The sequence below is a fragment of the Ursus arctos genome, unplaced genomic scaffold (genome assembly GCF_023065955.2).
Source record: "Ursus arctos isolate Adak ecotype North America unplaced genomic scaffold, UrsArc2.0 scaffold_13, whole genome shotgun sequence".
NCBI lineage: Eukaryota > Metazoa > Chordata > Mammalia > Carnivora > Ursidae > Ursus > Ursus arctos.
In genome coordinates, this window is record NW_026622797.1 from 34,421,210 (window position 1) to 34,438,023 (window position 16,814).

General features: G+C 35.5%; 1 protein-coding gene across 2 annotated transcripts in view; it reads left to right on the forward strand.

Moving 5' to 3' along the window:
- PTPRK (protein tyrosine phosphatase receptor type K) overlaps positions 1 to 16,814 on the forward strand; it is a 540,251-nt gene that overhangs the window by 486,897 nt on the left and 36,540 nt on the right. The window contains exon 14 of one of the 2 annotated variants that reach the window (XM_026504778.4): positions 13,004 to 13,142. In XM_026504778.4, coding sequence (XP_026360563.2) covers positions 13,004 to 13,142 — 139 coding nt within the window. The remainder of the gene's footprint in view (positions 1 to 13,003; positions 13,143 to 16,814) is intronic. The other variant, XM_026504780.4, reaches the window with a different exon arrangement.

Genomic DNA, 16,814 nt, shown 5'->3' on the forward strand with positions numbered 1-16,814 from the left:
CTCTAAGGCTGAGAAGTCCACTGTGGCAGACTGTTTAATTAATAACATGTACTTTACAAAACTCACCATTATAAATTTATACAATACACTGTTAAGATTTTTTTTAAAACTGTTTTCTAGTACTGTCGGTTCCCCTATTCATCATTTTTGATGTTTGCATGATGGACCCAAAGGGCTGACAACTGGGCCATCTCCACCCAGGGCAGCAGCACCTCTACTACTACTATTAATACCAGTGTTCCACATTTTATAGGAACTTCTGCCATCATTGTGTCACTTGATACTCCTAAAAGCTATATAATACAGCCACTGTTATTTTTATTTTATGGATAAAATATTAACTCAGAGATGCCAACTCGCTCATTGTCATACAACAAATAAGAGAAGGAGCTGAGAGTTAAAATAGGGCCTTACTGATACTAAGTTTCTCGTACTTTCCATGACTCTGGAATTTCCCCACACTTTGGTTTGGTGGTAGACGGTAGCAGATGGTAGAAACAGTTAACTTTGTGTAAAGTGGCTAGCAGAGGGGCTAGAAATTTCTAGAGACAATTCAGAAGCGTATGCCGACATCCAAAACAAGATATGCATATCTGATCAAATCTATCCTTGTGTTTTTTAAGAAGACAAGTGATTTTCTGTGTGTCAGTATAATCTACCATTAGCAGCCTTACTGTTGTTCTTTTACTTACTCAACCCGTACTTTTGTACTGTTGCTCCTTTCCAGGTCCTACTAGAAACGCAATGCTAAGCAAAATAAACATGGTTCCTGCTTTCATGGGCTTTATCTTAACAGCAGTGGGAAGCCATTGGCGGGTTCTCATCAGTGGAGTGATGTGATACAGTTGAAGTCACAGATACACTATATGTGCTATGCTACACTGTGAGCTGATGTTGAACAGGCCGAGTACACTCAGGGAGATAAAACAGATGACTGCTGTGTAAACCGAGTGAGATATGATGTTGACCTGACCTAAGGTAGTAGCAGCAGAGATGGAAAAAGTAGGCACAAGAGATATTTAGGAAGTAGCAGTACTCTAACTATGAGAAAGAAAAGCGTAGTAATCAGTCCTCTGTCCTGTTTGCCCAGGACAACTCCAGTTTTTGCCTTTGTCCTATAATAATTATTAAGAGTATCCCCTTTTACTTTCAAGGGCATCTCAGTTTGGTTGATAAATATGCGTTGATCCTGGAAATCAGGGGAAGATTCAAGAATTTTGCCCAGGTTTTTGGCTTGAACACCTGTGTGGATAGTTGTGCGATACACTGAAAGAGGGTTCACTGGAGGAGAAAGTGGTATGGGGAGGAGACTGTGTTCAGAATGGGTACGGTGTATCTAAGGTAACTGTCTTAATTGAAGTGAAGGCATTTACCAAGAACCAGATGACTACATGGGTCGGGAGCTCAGCTTGGAGCCCTGACTCATGGTTAGAGATATATTGGTTCGAGAGTGATCAGCATGAATGGCACCTGAAGTGAATGAAATGGATGTTACCAAGCCAGAAAAAGTGAAGAGGTCCACTTCCCTGAGGAACACAAAGCAGCTCCTATTTTTAAGGGAAGCAAGGAGGAGCTCACAAAGGAGATCTGGAAAAGAGAGGTCAAAGTCATAAGAAGACTGGGAGATGAGTAAGTAATTGGAAGCCGGAGGAAAGGAGAGATAGCAATGTCACATGCTATCAAGAGGTCACATACAATGAGAAAAGTGTACATTGAACTCAGTAGCTAGTAAGTCATTAGCAACTTTGGTGATGGTTGCTGACATTGAGAGACATAATCTTGATTATAGCATTTATTATTTTTCATTTTTTTATTTAAATTCAATTAATTAACAGAGTATTATTAGTTTCAGAGGTAAAGGTCCGTGATTCATCTATGTAACACCCAGTTCTCAGTACATCATGTGACCTCCTTAATGCCCATCACCCACTTAACCCCATTCCCTACCCCCATCCCTCTAGCAACCCTCAGTTTGTTTCCTGTGATTAAGAGTCTCTTATGGTTTGTCTCCCTCTCTGACTTCATCTTGCTTTATTTTTCTCTCCTTTCCTCTATGCTGCTCTGTTTTGTTTCTTAAATTCCACATGTCAGTGAAATCATATGATAATTGTCTTTCTCTGATTAACTTATTTCACTTAGCATAATACCCCCTAGTTCCATCCATGTCATTGCAAATGGTAAGATTTCATTTTTTTGGTGGCTAGGAGTATTCCAATATATATATATATATGTGTGTGTGTGTGTGTGTGTGTGTGTGTATATATATATATATATATATAATATATCTCACTTCTTTTTTATCCATTCATCTGTCGATGGACATCTGGGCTCTTTCCCTAGTTTGGCTATTGTGGACGTTGCTGCTATAAACATTGGGGTGCAGGTGCCCCTTCAGATCATGACATTTGTAGCTTTGGGGTAAATACCTAGTAGTGCAATTGCTGGGTCATAGGGTAGCTCTATTTTTAACTTCTTGAGTTAAAAATACTGTTTTCCAGAATGGCTATACCAGCTTGCATTCTGACCAACAATGTAAGAGGGTTCCCCTTTCTCCACAAAATCCTCACCAACATTTGTTGTTTCCTGACTTGTTAATTTTAGCCATTCTGACCAGTATGAAGTAGTATCTCATTGTGGTTTTGATTCGTATTTCCCTGATGCAAAGTAATGTTGAGCATTTTTTCATGTGTCTGTTGGACATTTGTATGTCTTCATTGGAGAAATGTCTATTCATATCTTCTGCCCATTTCTTGATTGGATTATTTGTTTGTTAGGTGTTGAATTTGATAAGTTCTTTGTAGATTTTGGATACTAGCCCTTTATCTGGTAAGACATTTGCGAATATCTTCTCCCATTCTGTCAGTTGTCTTTTGGTTTAGTCCATTGTTTCCTTTGCTGTGCAAAACCTTTTTATCTTGATGAAGTCCCTGTAGTTCATTTTTGCCTTAGTTTTCCTTGCCTTTGGAGACTTGTCTAGCAAGAAGTTGCTGTGACCAAGGTCACAGAGGTTGCTGCGTATGTTCTCCTCTAGGATTTTGATGCTTCCTGTCTCACATTTAGGCCTTTCATCAATTTTGAATCTGTTTTTGTGTATGGTGTAAGGAAATGGTCCAGTTTCATTGTTCTGCATGTGGCTGTCCAATTTTCCCAAACCATTTGTTGAAGAGACTGTCTTTTTTCCATTGGATATTATTTTCTGCTTTGTCAAAGATTAGTTGACCATAGGGTTGAGGGTACAATTCTGGGTTCTCTGTTCTGTTCCATTGATTTGTGTGTCTGTTTTTGTACCAGTACCATACTGTCTTGATGATCGCAGCTTTGTAATAGAGCTTGAAGTCTCGCATTTTGATGCCGCCAGCTTTGGTTTTCCTTTTCAGTATTCCTTTGGCTATTCAGGGTCTTTTCTGGTTCCATACAATTTTAGGATTATTTGTTCTAGCTTTGTGAAAAATGTGGATTTGATTTTGATAGGGACTGCATTGAATGTGTAGATTGCTCTAGGTAGCATAGACATTTTAACAATATTTGTTCTTCCAGTACATGAGCATGGAACGGTGTGTTCCATTTCTTTGTGTCTTCCTCAATTTCTTTCATGAACGTTCTATAGTTTTCAGTGTATAGATCTTTGCCTCTTTGGTTAGGTTTATTCCTAGTTATCTTATGGTTTTTGTTGCAATTGTAAATGGGATTGATTGCTGAATTTCTCTTTCTTCTGACTCATAGTTAGCATATAGAAATGCAACTGATTTCTGTGCATTGATTTTATATCCTGCCACATTGTTGAATTCCTATATGAGTTCTAGCAATTTGGGGATGGAGTCTTTTGCGTTTTACAGAGTATCATGTCATCTGCAAAGAGTGAGAGTTTGACTTCTTTGTTGATTCAGATGCCTTTTATTTCTTTTTGTTCTCTGATTGCTGAAGCTAGGACTTCTAGTACTATGTTGAACAACAGTGGTGAGAGTGGATATCCCGGCCATGTTCCTGACCTTAGGGGAAAAGCTCTCAGTTTTCCCCTGTTGAGAATGATATTCGCTGTGGGTTTTTCATAGATGGCTTTTATGATACTATGTTCCCTCTACCCCTACACTATGAAGAGTTTCAATGAAGAAAGGATGCTGTACTTTGCCAAATGCTTTTCTGCATCTATTAAGAGGATCATATGGTTCTTGTCCTTTTATTAATGCAGTGTATCACATTGATTGATTTGTGGATGTTAAACTACCCTTGCAGCCCAGAAATAAATCCCACATGGTTGTGGTGAATAATCCTTTTAATGTACTGTTGGATCCTATTGGCTATTATCTTAGTGAGAATTTTAGCATCCATGTTCATCAGGGATATTGGTCTATAATTCTCCTTTTTGGTGGGGTCTTTGTCTGGTTTTGGAATCAAGGTAATGCTGGCCTTATAGAATGAGTTTAGAAGTTTTCCTTCCATTTCTATTTTTTGAAACAGCTTCAGAAGAATAGCTATTAATTCTTCTTTACATGTTTGGTAGAATTCCCCTAGGGAACCATCTGGCCCTGGACTCTAGTTTATTGAGAGATTTTTGATTACTGCTTCAATTTCTTTGCTGGTTATGGGTATGTTCAGGTTTTCTATTTCTTCCTGTTTCAGTTTTGGTAGTTTATAAGTTTCTAGGAATGCATCCATTTCTTCCAGATTGCCTAATTTGTTGGCATGTAGTTGCTCATAATATGTTGTTATAATTGTTTGTATTTCTTCGATGTTGGTTGTAATCTCTGCTCTTCCATATATGATTTTATTTATTTGGGCCCTTTCTCTTTTCTTTTTGATAAGTCTAACCAGAGGTTTATTGATCTTATTAATTCTTTCAAAGACCCAGCTTCTAGTTTCATTGATATGTTCTATTGTTCTTTTGGTTTCTATTTCAATGATTTCAGCTCTAATCTTGATTAATTCTCTTCTCCTGCTGGGTTTAGGCTTTATTTGCTGTTCTTTCTCTAGCTCCTTTAGGTGTAAGGTTAGATTGTGTATTTGAGACCTTTCTTGTTTCTTGGGAGAGGCTTGTATTGCTGTATACTTCCCTCTTAGGACCGCCTTTGATGCATCCCAAGGCTTTCGAACAGTTGTGTTTTCATTTTCAATTGTTGCCATGATTTTTAAAAAATTCTTCTTTAATTTCCTGTTTGACCCATTCATTCTTTTATAGGATGCTCTTTAACCTCCATGTATTTTAGTTCTTTCCATTTTTCCTCTTGTGACTGAATTCAAGTTTCAAAACACTATGGTCTGAAAATATTCAGAGAATGATCCCAGTCTTTTGGTACTGGTTGAGACCTGATTTGTGACCCAGTGGATGATCTATTCTGGAGAATGTTCCATGTGCACTCAAGAAGAATGTGTATTCTGTTGCTTTAGGATGGAATGCTCTGAATATATCTTTAAAGCCCATCTAGTCCAGTGTGTCATTCAAAGCCCTTATTTCCTTGTTGATCTTCTGCTTAAATGATCTGTCCATTGCAGTGAATGGGGTGTTAAAGTCCCCTACAGTTATTGTATTATTATCAATGTGTTTCTTTAAGTTTGTTATTAATTGGTTTATATAATTGGCTGCTCCCATGTTAGGGGCACAAATATTTACAATTGTTATATCTTCTTGTTGGATAGACCCTTTAATTATGATATAGTGTCCTTCCTCATCTCTTATTACAGTCTTTGGTTTAAACTCTAATATGTCTGATATCAGGATTGCTACCCTAGCTTTCTTTTGATGTTCTTTAGCATGATAAATAGTTTTCCACTTCTTCACTTTCAATTTGGAGGTGTCTTTGGATCTAAAATGAGTCTCTTTTAGACAGCATATCGATGGGTCTTGCTTTTTTTATCCAGTCTGATACCCTATGTCTTTTGATTGGGGCAGTTAGCCTATTTACCTTCAGAGTAACTATTGAAAGATATGAATTTAGTGCCATTGTATTACCTGTAAAGTAATTGTTTATGTATATTGTCTCTGTTCCTTCTTGGTCTGTGTTTTGGGGCTCTCTTTGCTTAAAGTACTCCCTTTAATATTTCTTGCAGGGCTGGTTTAGTGTTCCTGAATTCCTTTAGTTTCTGTTTGTCCTGGAAGTTCTTTATCTCTCCTTTTATTTTGAATGACAACCTTGCTGGGTAAAGTATTTTTGGCTGCATATTTTCCTTAGTACCCTGAATACATCATGCCAGTCCTTTCTGGCCTGCCAACTCTCTGTGGATAGGTTTGCTGCCAGTCTAATGTTTCTACCCTTGTAGCTTAAGGATCTCTTATACTGAATTTTCTCTTTGTCTCTGAAATTTACAAGCTTCACTATTATACGTCGAGGTGTTGACCTATTTTTATTGATTTTGAGGAGGGTTCTCTGTGCCTCCTGGACTTGAATGCCTGTTTCCTTCCCCAGATTAGGATAGTTGTCAGCTATAATTTTGCTCAAATATACCTTCTGCCCCCCTCTCTCTTTCCTCTTCTTCTGGGATCCCAATTATTCTGATATTGTTTTGGTTTATGGTGTCACTTATCTCTCAAATTCTCCCGTCGTGATCCAGTAGTTGTTTATCTCTCTCTGAGTCTCTTCATTCTCCATTATTTTGTCTTCTATATCACTAATTCTCTCTACTGCCTCATTTATCCTAGCAGTTAGAACCTCCATTTTTTATTGCATCTCATTAATAGCCTTTTGATTTCAACCTGATTAGATTTTAGTTCTTTCATTTCTCCAGAAGGGGATTCTGTAGTGTCCTCTATGCTTTTTTCAAGTCCATCTAGTATCTTTATAATCATTATTCTGAACTCTATTTCTGACATCTTATTTATATCCATACTGATTAGATACCTCACAGTCAGTACTGCCTCTTGTCCTCTTTTTTTGAGGTGAGTTTTTCTGTCTTGTTGTGTCCAGAGAAGAATAGCTGAACAAGAGCACAAGATACTAAAATAGCAATAATGACCCCAGAGAAATATACAGGAAACAAATCAGAAGAGACCTGATACTGAAAACAAAATAAAATAAAATAGAGAGAATATAATCAGACAGGTGACTAGAACAGAGCAATACACTAGATACTGGGTGTATTTTGGTGTGTTTGTTAGAAAACTAGATCCCAAAATTGTAAAGAAAGAAAGAAAATATATATATATATATACACAAAAATAAAATTAAATACAATGAAAGGATAGAATGTAACTATAAAAATGAAAATTAAAAAGACTTAAGAGTTGATTAAATAAGAAATTGGCTGAAAAGGAAAAAGAAAAAAATGTAAACTGAAAAACTAAAGAATCATGAGAAAAGAAACATGAATTCTATATGCTGTTTTCCCCTAGTGCTAGAGTTTTGCAGTTCTGTGTAATTGGTAAACTTGGTCTTAGCTGGATGTTCTTGCTGATCTTCTGGGGGAGAGGCCTGTTATGCTGACTGTCATGTGTCTTTACCCTGGGCAGAACTGCACTGCCCTTGCCAGGGGCCAGGCTAAATAATCTGCTCAGGATTGCTCTACTGTGGCTTTTGTTCCTGAAAGCTTTCCACGCTGCTTTAGAGGATGAGAATGAAGATGGCAGCCTCTGATCTCCAGCCCCAGAGCCAAAAGCTCAGGGCCCTACTCCTGGTGCACCCTCACAGAAAAGCAGTCAATCACTCCTGTCTCCCTTGTGTCCGTCTATACTCCATGCTACCCTGCCTGTGACCGAGCATTTTTATCTCAGGCACAAGACCCCATTTCAAGTCTCCAAACCCTATAGACTCTTGCTGCAGGCATCCTCACCACTCCTCCCAGGGAGGGAGGGCAAGTCTCGCCCCAGTTCTGCCTCTTTCTGGCCCCCTGCTCAGAGAACAGTCACCTGACCATGCCATGGTTCGCAATCTATGGCAACCCCAAGTTGAAAGCCACTCCTGGGCTCGCTGATTGCAGCTGACTTCCCCACTCCAATGCCTGGGAACTCTGCCACACTCAGGCACTCTCAGTCTTCCTGTGACCCCAGGGATCCTGAGACCACACTGTCCCACCTAGTGTTATGCCCCCACTTAGCCACCTGAGCACCTTTCAGGCAGAGACATCCCTCACTGGAGCAGACTTCTAAAAGTTCTGATATTGTGCTTTGCTGCTATATCACTTTCCGATGGCCAGCTAATGGAGGCTCCCCCCCCACCCCACAGTTTATCATCCAATATATCGCCTCAAATTCACTTCTCCGCACCTCCTACCTTGCAAGGAGTGGTCACTTTTCCATTTGTAGAATTGCAGCAATTCTTTTCTTAGATCTCTGGTTGAGTTCACAGGTATTCAGAACGATTTGATAACTATCTAGCTGAATTCCAGGGACCAGACAAAATTAAGGTCCCTTACTCCTCCGCCATCTTCCTCCCTCTGATTGTAGCATTTAAATTAATGATTGGGAAGTGAGTGTCAACAGTTTTCAGAACTGCAGCTGAGAAGGAAAGAAAGCACTAGTGAAATACCTGGAGAATTTGTGGAATTTACAGGATGATGGTGTCTTTAAAGCTGTTATGAAATCACCTAATGTATTGAACTTAGAGGCTTCCACCTCTCATATCCATCTTGAAAATGGAAGAGTGTTTATGTATGATCGCAGCTTTTAAATTTAAGTAAATTTGTGTATTTTGATGGTATTTATATATTTTTTAATCTAAATCTTTTACCTAAAGTTTTTAGGTAAGTTTTTTTTACATAGTGGGAGGAAGGACATAATTTATAAGGTCACTTTAACTATTTTGCAAAAAAAAAAAAAAAATGCAACACATAAATTTGATCAATTAAAAGGAAATACTGCCTTAGTTCTTTCTCACTGTCCAAAGAATTATGCTGCCTCTAGCTTCAGAACAATAGGGACTCTTCGAATATTCTTTGACAGATAAAAAAGGTAAAGATTTATGGCAAAGGAAAGCATTTCTGAAAGAGGTGTTCCACATCGCCTTTGTGCATGTGCATAAATTATAAACAGGGCTCAAGGGTGCAGTCACTATAATAGCTTTTTACTCTCTTTGAAGAAAATAGAAAATGCTCACTTAGGGGTTACTCTGTGTTTCCATTAATGAATCTTCTAAGCTTGAATGATTTTAAATAGGATATTTATGTTCCTTGGTTCTAGTAGGCCAAGAACTTGGAAAAGTATGTGTGATTAAAGTATCTAAAGTAATAAATTTATGTGGACATTTAATAAAAAAATATTAGTAATAATAATAATAATAAATGTCACAGCTAAAGACTTTAAGGAGGATTCACAATCAAGGGAAAACAGCCACCAAATCATATGTTCCTGGAGAATTTGATTAGCCTTCTATATTCAAGTTTAATAATGATGTTGAAGCTTTAATGAACAACTCTGCACAAGAGTTGTAATCATGACAGGCAAGCACCCTTACTTAACCCAAATGAATGAACTTGGTGTTTTTTTCTTTAAGTGTTTGGGGAAAATTAATTGAAGTCCAGTGTTTAACAAAGACATATAGACTATGACTTCAAAGTAGTAACACTGTTTTACATAACAGGTTATAAAAGTCTCATTTCTTTACACCCTGAATACACTTACTTGCAAGGTTATTAGTATCTTTGGTCAGAAAATTACTTTTATATTTGGCTTTTTGTTTCTGAAAATATGTTTAGATTAATTCATCAGCAAATCTATATTATTTAATAAGACTTACAAAATTCTTCCATCTCTGAATGTGAAATTAATTTATCCATCTTTATGTCAGTTTTGTTAATCATTAAACCCAGCTAGTATTTTTTCTTTTTTTAATTTTATTTAAATTCAGTTGATTAACATGTAGTGTATTGTTAGTTTCAGAAGTAGAGCTCAGTGATTCATCAGTTGGATATATTACCCAGTGCTCATTACATCATGTGACCTCTTTAATTCCCAACCACCCAGTTACCCCATCCCCCCACCTCCCACCCCTTCAACAACCCACAGTTTGTTTCCTAGAGTTAAGAATCTCTTATGATTTGTCTCCCTCTCTGATTTCATCTTATTTTATTTTTCCTTCCTTTCCCCTATGCTCCTCTGTATTGTTTCTTAAATTCCACATGACCGAAATCATATAATTGTCTCTCTCTGATTGACTTGTTTCACTTAGCATAATACCCCCTAGTTCCATCCGTGTCATTGCAAATGGTAAGATTTCATTTTTTGTGATGACTGAGTAATATTCCATTATATATATATACCACATCTTCTTTATCCCTTCATCTGTCAGTGGATATCTGGGCTCTTTCCATAGTTTGGCTATTGTGGAGGGTGCTGCTATAAATATTGGGGTGCAGGTGCCCCTTCAGTTCATGACTTTTGTATCTTTGAGGTAAATATCTAGTAGTGCAACTGCTCGGTCATAGGGTAGTTCTATTTTTAACTTCTTGAGGAAACTCCATACTGTTTTCCAGAGTGGCTGTACCAGCTTGCATTCCCACCAGCAGTGTAAGAGGGTTCCCCTTTCTCCACATCCTCACCAACACTGACTTGTTAATTTTAGTCATTCTGACTGTAAACCTGTATTAAGCTAGTATTAAGACTAGTATTAAGTATTAATACTTATGTATTAAGTATGCCTGTTCATACTTCATGATCAGAGTTTATGTTTGCACCTATGTGTATTCTGAAGTTTGTCTGGTGGGCTTAGTAGTTCTCAAGATTTTTAGGAGATACATGCTACTTATAGCATAATATCTTTAGAAAAGTATCTCATAATTATATGTGTTTTGTTGAATTAAAATGGTATATTAAATATATACTTACCTCATTGAACAAGAATTGATCTTTCAAAGAGTTCAGAAACATTTAATTCTGAGATATGTTAAATCACAAAGCAACCATCATTACTCCCTGAAAGCCAAGCATAACCTAGAACCTGTTGAGAATAAGCATTAATTAATAAATAATGATGATTTGTTTCATGCACTAAAGTTTTTTCTAGGGATTTCTACATCAGACATTCTGTCTCCCTATTTGAAGCAGGAACTATTTAAACCAATTCAATTGAGAATTACAAACAACCTGTATTCTCTTTAGCTTTATATCCAACTTTGAAATGTATTCCACCTGTTTTCATACACATACATGTATATATGTATTTCTAAAATTGTTCTTGGGAAAGAAGAGATCTCCAATATATTTAATACATACCTTGATGAATTGAACTATAATGTGTAGTTTGAAATGTGGTAAGCATTTTACTACCTCTATTCATAATTAATGAAATTGGAAATTTCCTAAAGCCTGGATATATGGAAAGTGTCATGTCAGAAAGGAAAACTGCCTTGCTTACCAGAAGAAACAAGCTGAAGGCTTTTCCTACTTGAGAATAACAGTTACCAAATATGGATCAATGCAGAAGTTTTATCTTATCCAATTGAAATAAGATAAATTAAGACAGTTATAGTGAATTGTTTTACAAAGTAAACTGTTTCTGTAACACTTTTCTTCAAACTATGTTTCCTGCTGGTTTTACTTTAAATTACCATTTTATGAAATGATATTGATATTAGATATATTAGTTATTTTTAATTTCTTACTTGGAAAAATTAAAAATTAGTAACCTTGTGTCTGCCTCTTTTGGGGAGAAACTGTGGCTGGTTGGGAAAGTGGAGCAGGTATTTAGATGTGCAGATATGCAGAACCTGGAGTGAAAACATGGGGAGGGGGTTTGGAAGCCAAGACAGAGATGCTCATGAAGAAAGAATTGAAATATAGAACAATTGATAATTTTTAAAAGGAATTTGTAAATTATCCATTAGAAAGATATGAGGTTAAATTTAGGTGTTCGTTTGTTCATTCAGCCACCATCTTTTCACACTGTGGTGGATACTTCAAGGCACTTTCCCAAACGTGTCTAATCCTAGGAGTCACCCAGATTCTTAACAGGAGGGAGCATGGATCTAGAAACATTGAGAAATGCTGTTTTAGAAGATAGAAGTTGTGGGGGGGAAGGGGCGGGAGGCAAACCATAAGAGACTCTTTTAACTATAGAAAACAAACCAAGGGTTGCTGGAGGGAGGTGGGCAGAGGATGGGCTAAATCAGTGATGGGTATTAAGGAGGCACTTGTTGTGGGGCACCTGCATGGCTCAGTCTGTTAAATGCCCTTCTCTTGGTCTCAGCTCAGATCTTGGTCTCACAAGTTCAAGGCCTGTGTTGGGCTCCATGCTGGAGCCTACTTATCAAAAAAAAAAAAAAAAAAGGAAAAAAGGGAAGGTGATAAGCCACTAAAGGTGTTGTGATAAGCCATTAAATTCTACTCCTGAAACCAATATTACACTATATGTTAACTAACTAGAATTTAAATAAAAAAGAAATTGGAACCCAAAAAAAAGAATTTTTTTGAAAAAAAAAAGAATTTTTGAAATAATAATAAAACAACTTTATCTTTTCAAAGTTCTGTTTCCCAAGTTTATTAGCTGGGTTTTAATTTTAAAGAGAATGTGAATCTTCCTTGATGTATTTGTCTTTTCTTTTCCTCCAAACCAACTATTCCTTTTAAATCTTGTATATCAAATCATAACCCAACACCTCCACTAGACGAGGCATTATTCAACCTAACCTCTTGTGTCCCGGGCAAGTGCTATTGACAACTACCATGAAGGGCCAAGCACAGCACCAAGTGCTTGAGTTCAGAAAGTGTTTGCTGAATGCGCCAGCAAACAAATGAATCCCTAAATCTGACACCATCTCTTTCCATTCCTATGGTAAAAATCTTGCGTCTGACTTTTACAGACATTTGGAGAAAAGTAGTTCACCATCCCCTTTGATAGTCTTTTCTAGGTTTTGTTTTATTTTTATGTGTTAACAATTCCCTATTCAGAAGGCTTTCCCCTTATCTCTACCCTAAATCCCTTATGCTGTAGTTCAACATGCTTTTGTATTTATATATTCAGGTTATTTTTATTCAAATAAAATAAACAAGTTCTCTTTTTGTAGTAATTTTTGGCTGGGACTAATTTTCATTCTGTGATAATTAGCTGCTTTCAGTAACTTATTTTTTAAATTCATTTAGCAGCAGCAACAGAAGAACCAGAAGTGATTCCAGACCCAGCCAAGCAGACAGACAGAGTGGTGAAAATAGCAGGAATTAGTGCTGGAATTCTGGTGTTCATCCTCCTCCTCCTAGTTGTCATACTAATTGTAAAAAAAAGGTAAGGCCTGATTTTGTTCTGTCCCATTCACCTACCATTTATGTCACTAGTTTTCAAGTACTGTTTTGTTTCCTTGAGCTCTTTTGAAATAGAACAAACAAGAAGAATTGAATTTTGACAGTGTTGCCAGCATCTGAGTCTGTTTCTCATGGTTTTTAAATAAATTAAATCGCTTCTTTGCAGTTTCATTTTGGATATAAACATATACTTTTTGTCAAGTTAACTTTGAAAGTATGTATGAATTTACATTTCTCAAATGCAGAGATACTTGAGATATTCATTATCTTATATTTTGAAATGTTATTTACTAATCATGGCAAAAGTATTTCTTACACTTGGATTAAGGTCTGTGGATTAGTTTGTACTCTTACTCTATTTTGCTAAATGTTAGCTACAAGTAAGATATGAGAAGAATCTAAATATTGTGAAATTGTATATTAAATATGCACCGACTAAATATTTCAGCACATTAATATGAAAAGCCTTTTTTTTTTATAATTGAACATTAGTCTTCTATATAATATCAACCAATATCGCCATCTCCTGGAATTCTATGAAAATATTAAGACCTACTGGATTTTAAACTGAACTCTATTCAGGAGATTAAAGTATACTCCTGCTGAAAAACCTTTCGAAGTATACAGTCTTTATGACCTGAACTTCCTTCCATTCTATAAAATGTCATTATCTGCAAGGCATTATCTTATCCTTCCAATCATACGTTTTAGATTATACTGCAGTTTGGAAGGATTTTTAAACAAGTCTTTACATGCAGAATACAGTCCTAAAATAGCTTTGTGTATAGATCTGTTTGAAAATTGTGATTATATCAAATATTAATTGATGTTGCTTACATTACATTAAATCAAATACTATTAAGATTGTTTTATACTCAAAATAAATCATTAACAGTATAGATAAGACTCATACTACATGTTTAATCATTCCATCAGAGTTTATTTTAATGTATTGCCTCTTTACAATTATCCCCTGGAGATATATATGTTGGAGAAGACACATCTGCATTAGAAACATTAGGTATGCATTATAGTGTTTTGTGTTAAATTAGCTACATACGTGCTTTCCCTAATAGTGCTTTCTCTTTTTGCTGTTGTCTACCTCTGTGGTTGGAGAATACATCACAATTGAGACAGGAAGGTTTAAGTATTTTAGTAATATGAATTTGCCAATCAAGATCAATAAAATGGCTGATTGTTACCTTTCAGATCTTACGTCTCTATTTAGTTTAAATTTATATCTGCATAGTTAACTAAACTGTTCAGAGAGTTAACCAAACTTTGCTTCACAATTAAAACTATTCCAGTCCCTTCAGATTGGAAATGAGAGCATGAAATTGGTTCTCACTCAGGTAGAACTAGGTTAAACTTATTGGTTTTATTTGTTATATATTCAGCACTTTTTGTTATTGTAGCCTTCCTTATCCATGGCCCTCTGTTTCAGAAATAACAACAACAAAAAAATTGAAACATAAATTTCCTAAAGTAAACCAAAATAATCTCTAAGCATGATTATTTTTGTGTGGGTAAAATGCTCTGACAATTGTCTAAAATTGCATAATGTACAAATTTTTTCTGGTTCGTATTTTAAATGGTCGGCCTCTCTATTAAAATGCTTAATGTTTGATTTTTCATAATTATGCATTAATTGATTGTCTTTTGATAGAAAGAATGCCAGGGCTTTTGTCTCTCTTCTTACCACAACCCTTATGACTGGAAAAGCTACAATTTTATAGACAGAGAAAGTTACATATTTAGATATATTTCCTTCCAATATATAATATTAGAACTAAATTACATGAATCCCTTATCTAAGCAACTTCGTAATGACTTTTACTCATATGTAGTATGTCACACATGTATCGTGTATGATTTAATCACAAATATGTTTATTATACATACACAAAGGCATAGATTTTATAACCATATTGCATAGTATCAAGCTTAGTCAGTTTTAGTACATAATGTTTCCCTTTTAATTCACAAATTTGTAATAAAAACAATGTAAAGGCAAACTATTTTAGTCTCTTATGATCTTTATTTTTATGGGAAATTAAGTTTCTCAAGACTTTATCCCTCACTGGGAATAAGATACATAGGTATATTTCTCATGTTAAAAAAAAGTTCTATGTATTTTTGAGTTTTGTGTAAAGATCTGGTTTGGAATTCAATTTAGTAAAATTTTACAGCTGAGGGTATATATAAAGTAAGTTTTGAGGCTAAGAAAAGGGATAGTGCATCTCTCAAAACACAATGTCATTTTTTTTTAATTTAAACGCTGTTGAATTATTTCCAAATGTATGCCATTTTTTCATTGGTTATGTATTATATTTTAAATGTGCAGCATGAATACATTATTAATTCCCAGCATAAATTTGAAATTATGTTTCAATACAGTAAATGTTTGTGTATGATATCATGATCACATACATCTACTGTGGAAATATCTCCGCGTATATACGGTGCATGGGGCATATGTATATTGACATAATATATGTATGTACCCCTGTACCATTAAGATATAGCAACTTGTTTAGAAATTTAGATGTCACTCTGCATATATTCTATATTAACTTAATAGATATTTATGTTTTGTATCTAAAGAAAAATAGTCAATTTAGTGTACAAGTTCTACACACAGCAGTTCCATCTGTCATGGCTTTTCGATGGTAATGGATAATATTATGCTTAACTGCATGTTGAAATACACAATCCATTTAATTTTTAAATTTTTCTGGCAGCAAGAGAAATATCAGCATGCTGTTTTCCAAATTACGTATTTTAAACTTTATTTTTCTATTGCATATCTGTCTGTTTAATTGCATGGCAAAAAAATACCTAACCAAATGCATGAGCAAATTGAAATGCAAACCAAAAAAAAACATGACTTTTATTTTATTTTATTTTACTTTATTTTATTTTATTTTTTAACGCACATTTTTCTGCTTTATTGAATGTGACAGAGTCACGCTTTTCATTCACCATTGCTTCTCTTTTTCCACTGTCTGTGATTTGCTTGCCAGGAGGAGCTACTATTCTTACTCCTACTACCTGTAAGTAGAAAACGGGTGATATACAACGTTACATGTGTTAAAGATGCAGTATCCCTTTTCAAAAAACAAGAACAAAAAAATTTAAAAATGTTTGTGATTTTGGTGATATTTTCTGGACTCTAAAATATAAAAGTTCAACCATTAACTTCTTTTGTTAATCTTTTTAAAAAGGGATATTGTATTTCTGTATGTTCAGCTACTTTTAATTTTATTTATAATTTTCTGTTAGCTTTAGACTACAGCCCAAAACATCATTTATTTATTTAAGTCAGACCTGTATCTTATAAACATGATAGATACCTCATACTACAAATCAGGTCAGGTCATAGTGACCTGTGATAACATCTTTCTCCACATTTCCAGGAATCCAGGACGGGTTATAACTTCCGGACACCTTTGGTCTGGCCATCTAGGCAAGCAGTATGCTCTTATAAAAACAAATGGATAAAACGATAATGTTGCAATGACAAAGGAACAAAAAAAAAAGTCTTTTTAGGAAAGAAAAATTGAGTTAATTTATTACAACGTCCAGCAACGATTTTATAAAACCAAGACCAAAAAGAACCCTGTGATCCTACGCAAACACACCGAGGTGTCCTCTC